Source organism: Lutra lutra, chromosome 6, assembly GCF_902655055.1.
Source record: "Lutra lutra chromosome 6, mLutLut1.2, whole genome shotgun sequence".
Classification (NCBI taxonomy): domain Eukaryota; kingdom Metazoa; phylum Chordata; class Mammalia; order Carnivora; family Mustelidae; genus Lutra; species Lutra lutra.
This window is the reverse complement of record NC_062283.1, coordinates 151,429,944-151,440,649: the sequence shown is the minus strand read 5'-3', so window position 1 is coordinate 151,440,649 and position 10,706 is coordinate 151,429,944. Positions and strand designations below refer to the sequence as shown.

Below are 10,706 nucleotides of genomic sequence, written 5' to 3'. Positions count from 1 at the left end.
CGAAGCCGACAGGGCGCGCCCTTCCGCTGGGCTGGGCTCGCAGTGCGCGGGCGGGGCGCGGAGGGCCTCCGGCCGGGCGCAGGTGAGCCCGCGGTGCGGTCCAGGCTGGCACCGGTGCGAGAGCTGGGGCGCGTCGCCGGCGGCCAGGCTGCCCCTCGGGGACGTGCGGGCCGGGGCGAGCTCGGGCGCCCGGCTCCTCCACCACCCCCCCGCGCCCGCGGCCCGCCCCGCCGCTTTGATGGAGGTGCAAACATTTGGGGGAGGGCGGAGGTGTCGGGGCTGGGCCGGGGCGCGCGGGGCCCGGCTCGGGATTTGCATGAAACAGGCGCGGGAGCCCATTGTCGGCCCCCGGGCGCCCCAGCCCGCCGGACGGGTCTGAAATGGCCGCGCGCGGCCAATGGGCAGCTGTCCCCGCACTTCAAAGGGCGCGCGGCCCAATCCGCCAGCCCCCTCCGCGGCCGCCGCTGCTCTATTTATGGGAGGGGACGCAGTTTCTGGCCCCAGAGACCTCCTCTAGCCGTGCCGCGCGGGAGTTCAAGTGGAGTCACTTTCCCCCCTCACCCCTCTCCCCGCCCCCTCCCCCCCAGATCTCGGTCCGCGCCCTCTTCTGCGGCCAGTGCTGGGAGCCCCCGCGCCGTCTCGGGAAAGCGGCCGCTGACCCGCGTGAAGGTGGCTCTCGCGTAGCGAGTCGGGGCTTGGGGGGCGGTGGGGAGGGGCGGGCGGGAGGATGAGCTCCCCGGGCGCCGAGAGTGCGGGGAAGAGCCTGCAGTACCGAGTGGACCACCTGCTGAGCGCCGTGGAGAGCGAGCTGCAGGCGGGCAGCGAGAAGGGCGACCCCACGGAGCGCGAGCTGCGCGTGGGGCTGGAGGAGAGCGAGCTGTGGCTGCGCTTCAAGGAGCTCACCAACGAGATGATCGTGACCAAGAACGGCAGGTAGGCGCGCCCGGAGATGGGCGTGCGCTCGGCGTGGGGAGGCCTGGGGCAAAGTTCCCCGCCAGACGGTTTTCTCCTAGTGGGGGTGTTCTTGCTCCTTTCTCTCTCTGCGACAGAGTCCAGCGTCGTCCCCTAATTGTCACTCTCTGGGGCTTTCTCCGCCGAAGTTTGGGAGAAGTCTCCCAGATCCGCGCCCTGCCTGCTCGCGGGAACCCTGGGCTGGGTCCTTTCAGACCCTGCCTCCCGGGGCCATGGGATAGTGTGGAGGACGCTGGGGACTTAGGGGGACTCTGGGAGGGGGTACTGGGGGGCTTTTCTTTGCCACCAAATGACAGATGCCTCTGTCCCAAGCTTCCTGCCTTACATCTAAAGGTCTAAAGCCTCAGACACGGGGTCCGCCGGCTGCCCCCCTTCCTTTGCAGGAGGATGTTCCCGGTGCTGAAGGTGAACGTGTCTGGCCTGGACCCCAACGCCATGTACTCCTTCTTGCTGGACTTTGTGGCTGCGGACAACCACCGCTGGAAGTACGTGAACGGAGAGTGGGTCCCCGGGGGCAAGCCCGAGCCGCAGGCGCCCAGCTGCGTCTATATCCACCCCGACTCGCCCAACTTCGGGGCCCACTGGATGAAGGCACCCGTCTCCTTCAGCAAAGTCAAGCTCACCAACAAACTCAACGGAGGGGGTCAGGTGGGTGTAATGGAGCGGGTGGTGGTGGAGGGGATGGCGGCGGGGGGGGGGGGGGGGATGGCGAGGGTGGGGGACAGTGCCCAGCAGGCTGGGTCTGCACCTTCCTCATGGTGGAGAGGACTGTGCTTGAGCGGGAGGTGACATCTGTTTGGGAGAAACATCACAGCCTTCCTCTGTTAAGCCATCAGTGTTGTTTATAGTAACCTGATGACGGCAGCACCAGGGCGAGGAGCTGGGGCGGGGGCGGTGCTGAGCTTCACCTTTGGAGACTCAGGGGGTCTCAGGCTTTGGAACTTGTGCATTGAAGCCTACAGCTTCCCTAGGGACAGACAAAAGAGCAGCCTTGGTGTTCAAGGGGCACTTTCAGGCTCAACCTGCACCACGGTGTTTGCTGCGTGGTCTGAACAGACTTGTAGATTTGTCCTCTTCTAAGGGTGGCTTTACTGGGGCGTTTTTCTGGGAGACCCCATGTTCAAGCAAAGCGCAAACCAGCTCTGGCTTTTAAAGTGCCTCTAGCCGTGCTGGGAGCTTCAGAACATTAATGCAGCAGGTCAAAGGATCTCACGATGGGCATTCATTGCCTTTCACGGTGTGGAGCACCTCACACTCCTTTTCCTAAACCAGTCGTGGGAAGCGGCACCTGGAGGGAAACCCACCAGCCTCAGCAGCAAAGACACTTCCTTGTGAGCAACGGCGTCTGCTGCTCCTTGGATGTGTTTCTGTCCTCAGCAGCAGGGCAGATGGATGTCCTGTGATCTGACGGTCTTGTCCGTGGGCTTCCCGCAGATCATGTTGAACTCCTTACACAAGTACGAGCCCCGGATCCACATAGTGAGAGTGGGGGGCGCACAGCGGATGATCACCAGCCACTGCTTCCCTGAGACCCAGTTCATCGCCGTGACCGCTTACCAGAACGAGGAGGTGAGCGACGGGGTGGCATGTGCCCTGGGAGGTCGCAAAGAATGCAGACAGCCTGTGTGTTGGTGGACTTTAGACTGAAAAGTTTCGCCTTTTCAAGTAATCTTGAAATTACTTCACCATCAGACTGGGACGGAGGGAAGAAGTTCTGATAAGTGCTTGTTCACCTGTTTCTCCTTTAATCCTCTGTAAACCTGTCTATAAAATGAGAACCATCTATTAAATGCTCCGAGTAAAAAGAACCAAATATTTAGGTTAATACTGTGAGAATTTCTTAAGAACAAGTTGAAGGAGAGAGGAAATCTTTGGAGATCTTCCCGGAAGGGTAGGGGTAGGGGGCAACCCTGCAAACCTGGGCAGCATGGAGGGTCCTACAAACAGAAGGGGCAGCTACACACAAAATCCCAATTCATGCCTGTACATCTCTAAGTCTGACCCCAAAGGACAGACATTTTGTGACTTGCTGGTTAAGTTGTCAGTGTTGAGCTATTTCCTAAGCCAATTCTGGTGATGCTTTGAGCCATGTTTGTTTGATCTATGCACAGAGAATGTCGTCAGCGGTAGGTTGAACTCATTGTGAATTCCACTCAGAAAAGCAGCATTGAGGAACTTCCATAAATGTACTGTTCTTTGAGAAGTATGACAATTACTGAGCCACTTCAGACCCAAATAGAAAAATAGATCTGGAAGGAAGTCTGATTATGTTTGAATATTTAAAGGGGGAGGGGTGAGGGGGGTACTGATGTTTCCCTATTTCTCGGGACCAAATTAAATCGTCTGGCTGATGGACAGTGTACCAGTCAATGTGGTTTCTTGTTTTTCAGATCACGGCTCTTAAAATTAAATACAATCCATTTGCAAAAGCTTTCCTTGATGCAAAGGAAAGGTGAGAGAATTCTCTACCCTTTGGGCAAAGAAACACACAGTAAGAAGAAATATTGCTGCAAATCCGATTTTCTGAATGTTCTCCTTTTTGACGACTCTACACTTTTTTGACAGAAGTGATCACAAAGATATGATGGAGGAACCTGGAGACAGCCAGCAGTCCGGGTACTCCCAATGTACGGTTTGTTGCACTCTGTCCCCACGTCCCTTGCTTCCAGGTCCAGGCTGCTGAGAGCCAGACCTGGGGATGCAGGCGAGAGCACGTTTCTGGCTGGGGGGCAGGTGGCCCTCTGTGGGCACGTCATGTTGGAGCTGTGTTAGGGCTGGTCTCCACTCACTCTCTGCTCTCCCTGAGGGTTGTGAATGCGCTTCTGGCACGTGGGACGGAGAAGGCAGGGGACAATCTCCCCAGGCTCTTGTTCTTCAGCTTCCAGGCAGACTCCACCATGGCTGGGTTGGAGTGTGGAGGTCTTGGTGGGGGTTAGACTCTGCTCTGTCGGACAAGTGGAGAAGCCCCTCACTGTCCGCACTTGGAGATGGTTTCTGTCTGGGTTAATGGTGGCGGACTGAAGGGCCGCCTTTGGAATGATGCTTATGAGCAGATGGGGTTTCTCCTGAAGCCCATTTCGGTTCCAGGAGTGGCCCAGCAGCTCTGGCTGGTTTTGGTGGTGGGAACAGTGGCATGCAGGATGGGGAAAGTGCTGTAAGTCCAGCTTCCTTTCCGAGTTCCATGAGCAGGAGCAAAGTGGCGCAGGTCTGTGGGGCAGCGTCTGTAGGAGACAGAGTCCCGTGTGGCTGCCCTCTCCATGCAGGGAAGGGGCTCGGAGCCTGGACGACTGACATGATCGGGAGAGTCAGGGCTCGCCGTCGCCTGCAGAGGCTGTGGGGACCAGAACGGCACCTTCCGCCGACACTCGTTTTCCGTTCTCTGTCCTTTAATCGTCTGTTGCGCTAATTTAACCAGCAGCTCCCCTCATTCCGGCACGTGAAGGGGGCAGGCTTTGTGGGCAGATCCGGACCTTTCCCTCATTTCAGTGTTGTCTGAAGGTTGTTTGTCGGAAATTACAGCCAGAGTAGTTGTCCTCTTGGGGGTTACTTTTCTGAATTTAAAGCAACAACAACAATTAACTTAAAAGCAGTGATTAGAGAAGAGATTGGAGTGTGAGAGGTGGGCAGGGTGGCGTCAGAATGATTTTTTGGCAGACATGCACAGTGGGGAGAAGGTGAGCCTAAAGCAGAAGGAAAGTGGGCAGAAAACAGCACACGTCCAGCCAGGACACAGCTCCCCGTCCTGGGGAGGTGGTCGGAGCAGCTGAATAGAGGCTGGGGGCACCATGGGCGTGACTCGCCCTGTGTGTCTCGAGCTCATCTGGCTCTGAATTTCGTGTTTCTGGGTTTTTTTCATGCTCAGCAGTTAGGGCTGGGAAGCTGACGGTCCTGGGAAGATTCTGGCAGGTTTGAGAAAGAGGGTTGAGGAAGCAGTAGGTGTTGGCCAGGGCTGGGGACCCCAGCTCTTCTCAGGTGCTCTGTGGGTTTGGAAATCCTGTCAACCTGTGGCCTCTGCTGTGCAGCTGAAGCCCAGATGCCTTAAGACTTGGACTAGGAGACCTCACTTGGTCCGGGACCCCTCAGGAAGAGACCCCCAGATTCCTAGTCTCAGCTCTCCTGTCCATCCTTTAAACAGATGGAGGCAACGCAAATGCCAGTTACTCAGCATTCTTTTCTCACAGCAGGGGGGTGGCTCATCCCTGGAACCAGCAGCCTGTGCCCACCCGCCACCCCCCACCCTCAGTTCGGAGGGCCCCTCTCTCTTCCCTCCACGCACGGCTGTGAAAGGTACCCCGCCCTCAGGAACCACCGGCCAACCCCATACCCCAGCCCTTATGCACACCGGAATAATTCTCCAAGTAAGTCTTACGTCGAAGTCGGCCTGGGTTTGGGGGTGGATGGAAGAGCACTGTGCAGGAAGGCATCTGTAGGATGGACTCCAGAGATCTGGGGGCGGGGGAAGGCCTCTTCTGGAACACACACCCAGGCCAGGTCTTCAGTGACTCGAGAGGGACCTTTGTTTCAAGTCCATGCCATTGCTGCTGGCTCAGCCCCCATGCGGTCCAGGCCAGGAGCTTGTGGTTCTGAATGCACTGTTACTGCTGGGGCTTTTCCACCCCAGAACGGTGGGTCTGGCTCTAGGTTCCCATGTTTGGGTATTTCATGAACCTCTCCAAAGTGATGATGTTGGGTCCGCCAGGTGTAAGAGTTACTGGCTAGACCCCTGCACGATCGTCCGTGATTCTCCCTCTGATCCCCTAAGTTTGTTTCTCCACGTGGGGTGCCTGGACCAGCAGAGGCGTCACCTCGAACTGGCCCGGGCGTACCGAATGAGCGGCTCCAGGAGCCTGGTGTGTGCTTACAGACGACGACGCAGGGCCAGACTCTTAAGATCCATTTGTCTAACTTCCTCTAACACCACGTATGCCCAGACTTAATTTTGTCTGGCTTTAAAAGGAGGAACATAGCTAATGAACACCATAAAACAATTAAGCAATTAAAGCTGATTTGAAATGAAAGGAGCTGATTTGGTAAAGAAACGGTCATGGGGTCTTGTTCAACCAGCGGCTAGACTCTGAGGCTAGAAGATCATATTTTCGTTTTGCCCAGAGTAATGGTTTTTAAGATCTTTCCATCTCTCTCTCTCTTTTTTTTTTTTTTTTAAAGATTTTATTTATTTATTTGACAGACAGAGATCACAAGTAGGCAGAAAGTCTGGCAGAGAAGTGCGGGGGCGGGGGGGGAAGCATGCTCCCTGCTGATCAGAGAGCCTGATGTGGGACTCGATCCCAGGACCCTGGGATCATGACCTGAACCGAAGGCAGAGGCTTTAACCCACTGAGCCACCCAGGTGTCCCAAGATCTTTTCATCTCTTAAGAAATAAAAATTTGGGAAAAGGCAGGTTAAAGTTATATTTATGTTTATTTTTAAAGATAATTAATTCCCAATCAAGTGATCGTAGGATTCCTTTACTACAAGGCATCTGTTGATGTGAAGATAAAGAAAAAGCTTGGGTTTACTGGAATTTATTATCTAATATATACATTTGACCATAATTATTTGCCTTTGATGACCAATTAAATGGGCCAATGGATAGTTTTTTTTTTTTCTAAAATAAATTACTTATTCATTTGAGAGAGAGCGAGAGCACAAGCAGGGGGAGCAGCAGGCAGAGGGAGAGGGAGAAGCAGGCTCCCGGCAGAGCAGGGAGCCCGATGCGGAACCAATCCTAGCGGGATCATGACCAGAGCCGAAGGCAAGCAGCTTTCCTGACGGAGCCCCCAGGCGGGCTGGACAGCCTTCTGTTCCGTGCCGCACCCCTTCTGTCTCGGGTGCGGGGTCGCTCCACTTGTTGCTAGTGTTTCGCTGCATCCTGACACTCTTGGAAGCCCGCCCGCCCCACTAATGACGCTTTCTTATACTCGCAGCCTATTCTGACAATCCATCGGCGTGTTTGTCCATGCTCCAGTCCCACGAGAGCTGGCCCAGCCTTGGGACCCCTGCCCACACCGGCATGCTTCCCATGAGCCACGGCGCCGGCCCGCCCAGCAGCTCCAGGTAACGCATGTCTGGACGTGACCTGCACTGTCCCGGGATCGTGAGGGTGACATCGTGCCATTTCCACCCATTGGTTTTTATTCTGCTGCTCACTGTGGGCAGCCGGGCTGTCATGGGTCGTTCTGTCACTAACCTGGGATCCCAGGTTACATGACCGCGTGTTAGTGTTCCAGTCTGTCTTCCGGGAGGACCAGTGCCCTTGGGGTGGCAGGCGTGGAGCTGGGCTGTAACAGAGGGAAACCAGGACCCCCATCCCAGCTCTGGTACTTCCTAGTTCCTATAGGGGACAAGTCTCTCAAACTCTTTGAGCCTCGTTTCTACAAGAAAAAAATATGCTATATAACCCGTCCTCAGCTTGTCTTTACAGAGTTGTTGGGATCAGCAGGTGAAATTTGAAGAAATGTTTCTAGAATCATTTTTGACAAGAGCTATTAAATTAAGGGGAAAAAAAAATATTGGCTTTTCTGTGGCTACAGGATCAAAGTCCTGAACATATACTCCGATAACTAGTAAAGAACTGTGAATATTTTATTATTAGCTTGAAAATAATGTGCAGGGAGATTTCCTTAAAAATCAAGCTGATTGGTAAATGTATTTTTGTTTTTCATAGGGTTATTAAAAAAATAAGTCAAAGTTGAAAGTCAACTTTTGTTTTCTGAAGAAACAGGCTCAGAAAAATTAAATGATTTAACAGGTTGTTGGCTCACAGCAGAGTGAGTCTGTAGACAGGTTATCTTGACTACGAAAGCAGTGTGATTTATTGTATGTAGAATACCAAAACATGCCCCAAATCTTAATCCTTTCGGCTAGGAAACAATTCCTTTATAGTAAGAATCTAAGTGTCTACTCTTTTTTTTTTTTTTTTTGGTTAAAATATTTATTTATTTATTTATTTGACAGAGAGAGAGAGAGAGAGAGAGATCACAAGCAGGCAGAGAGGCAGGCAGAGAGAGGAGGAAGCAGGCTCCCTGCTGAGCAGAGAGCCCAATGTGGGGCTCAATCCCAGGACCCTGAGATCATGACCCCAGTTGAAGGCAGAGGCCTAACCCACTGAGCCACCCAGGTGCCCCTAATTGTCTACTCTTAAAATATTAAGTGAACAATGCACAAAGCAGCCAGCTGTTCAAGGGCCAGAGGTGGCCCAGAACCTGCAGACCATTAAACAGACTAACCTGCAGGTTGCAAACCGCTAGCTCTGGGGGCCCTGCAGTCCCACTGCCGTCCCATTCTGATGGGACATCTCAGCGCTGTTTCTTCTCTCCATGTAGGGGACAGTAAACTACTTTGTTCAGCTCAGGTTTGTTTTCAAGGTCAGATACACCTGAAATACGGCGCGGGGCTTGGTAAACAGCACAGCTCAACATGGAGTAAGGGAAAGACGTTCGTTTGTAGAAAGACATTTTCTCAAAGCAACGTTAGCATAGTTGGATGCGGTTTAAATCTGTGCGGCTAGACTGAGGGACTTCATACCGTGTCCAGTGGTTTCCTCCGCGGGTCGGGAAACAGACTGGAAACTGGCCGCAGCCCAGGGGGCCCAACACAGCCCGTGAAGGGCCGCGCTGGGATCTGCGCCCGGGTCTGGCTCCGGGCTGCTCACCCGGCGCGGTGTCCCGCGGACCTGCTACTGCACGGGGCGGCGCGGGGGACAGTGCCGGCGTTGGGCACCTTTCGTACCTTACTGTCCGGGAGGGTGCTGTGTCCACGGCAAGAGCCCCAGCAGCTTGCCGGGGCCGATGAACACAGACGCCTGGGCATGTCCCCCGGGACCTCTCGGGGTGTCTGATCCCGAGCCCCAGACGACCGGCCTGGAGCGCGGGCGCTGGGCAAGCTCTGCAGGCGGTCCCGTGCGCTACTTCGGTTTCTCGCCGCCGGATGGGACAGTGGCTCTGCGCACCCGACAGAGCCTACGGCCTGCTGGGACGGCCCGGTCCAGGGCGCCAATCGGGGGAGGGGGTCTCGGGGTCGGTGTCCCCGTGCGCCGTCTGGAGCCTCTCTCCGCGTCTCCGGTGGCCTGAGCGTCTCCGTTTCCCCTTCAGCCAGTACCCCAGCCTGTGGTCCGTGAGCAACGGCGCCATCACGCCCGGGGCCCCGACGGCGGCGATGGCCAACGGGCTCGGCGCGCAGTTCTTCCGGGGCTCGCCCGCGCACGCGGCGCCTCTCACGCACCCGGGGCAGGCCTCCTCCTCGTCGGGATCCCCGCTGTACGAAGGGGCCCCCACGGCCACAGACATTCCCGACAGCCAGTACGACGCGGCGGCGCAGGCCCGCCTCCTAGCCTCGTGGACGCCGGTGTCACCACCTTCCATGTGAAGCGAGGCCTGCGTTGGGACAGACGCCGGACTTCGTGTGGGGCCTCCGCTGTGGACCTGGTTTCTGTTCCGGGTACAGCGTGGCAGCTCGTGGGTCCAGGGGAGGAAATAGTCCCCATCACCCTCCCTTTAAAGCAGGAGGAGGGGCGGCGTTCTGCTGTTCTCCGGAGCGCGGTGCCCGCCGTCCGCGGCCGCTGGTGCGCGCAGGTGAATTGGGTCCGGAAGCCTCGCCGCTGGCCGGACTTACCGCGATTCACAGTAAAAATGATTTTCTAGGGTCCAGAAACTGCCTCTCGTAGGGCACATGGGCGACTTGGCCCATCGGAGTCTATAAACTCCAGCGGCCCTACATGGGCAAGGTAAAAAGCACACTTAATTCCCTGCCTTTGCTTGGCAGTAGTTTCCAGGCCCTTTGTGGCCCGGGCCGTGGCGCGAGCTGCGCTGGGACGGACAGAATCCTGTCATCACAGCTGAGGACCGCAGACTGTAGTTGAAACGCAGCTTTGCCTGCTCTGCCCGCTAGAATGTTTGTTCCGAGCATAGATAGTTAATCTCTCGTATTGTTAAACCTATGATTGTTTATATTTTTCTTCTAAGTAGCCAAAGACAATCAGCAGGAAACATTTTCTGCAAAATAAAGGCAATATCCAAATTTGGCTGGTTTAGTTATTATCTAGACTCCTCTTTTGGGGCGGGATTTTGTGATGGCTGGTGTGAAGACCTTGTCCCAAACTGGCCTTTTAAATCTGTTGTGAACCCTGATACTTTCTCCAGTGAGGAGCGAGTGAAATCCGCATGTATTTACTCAATGCTAATTACCACAAACATGCAAAAGATGACAAGTGATTTTCAAGAGCTTAGGTAGCCAGCACTGAATCGCGGATAATGACAGCATAGGACAGTAAAGACAAGCGTGAGATGTGTGTCTGATTCAAGCAATTCAAAGAAAAGCATATCAAATGAATTGACAAGAAGTTACAGCTTGTGTGTTTGGACAATATGGCATTTGTAAGTATCTTTCCTGCTTGTGTTCCCAGCAGAGAACCAGAATGGTGCTTTGTGCTTGATCGGGGCAATTTCTCCATCTAGTGGCTGAATCCTTAATTTGATGCTACTCTTTGGGGCTTAATATATTCAGAAGCTCTGCTTCTGAGAGCTGTGGATGGCCCATCCACTGGGGCTCGGCCAGTAAGGCGGCATTATGGATGCACGTGGTATCACGGACGCTGGAAGTTAAGAGGAATAAGGCTAAGGGGCTTTGAACCATCCCGAAGAAGTGGGGGAAGTGTTTAAAAGTCAGCACTGCTCACTTATGAGTTACCGTATTGAACTCATGCGTTATCATTGCCAGGGTCGCAGTCCAGCGC

The 10,706-nt window shown here is 54.8% G+C and overlaps 1 protein-coding gene across 3 annotated transcripts; it reads left to right on the top strand.

Moving 5' to 3' along the window:
- Positions 1 to 727: 727 nt before the first annotated feature.
- Positions 728 to 9,973, top strand: TBXT (T-box transcription factor T). 3 transcript variants are annotated; one of them, XM_047733987.1, is made up of 8 exons: positions 728 to 933; positions 1,356 to 1,620; positions 2,407 to 2,541; positions 3,363 to 3,424; positions 3,538 to 3,599; positions 5,157 to 5,330; positions 6,901 to 7,030; positions 9,067 to 9,973. In XM_047733987.1, the coding sequence occupies exons 1-8, from the start codon at positions 728 to 730 to the stop codon at positions 9,338 to 9,340; spliced, it is 1,308 nt and encodes a 435-aa protein (XP_047589943.1). In that variant the 3' UTR covers positions 9,341 to 9,973. The 3 variants fall into 3 exon arrangements, with proteins under 3 accessions (XP_047589943.1, XP_047589942.1, XP_047589944.1); XM_047733986.1 differs by having other exon boundaries at positions 5,154 to 5,330; XM_047733988.1 differs by lacking the exon at positions 5,157 to 5,330.
- Positions 9,974 to 10,706: the final 733 nt, after the last annotated feature.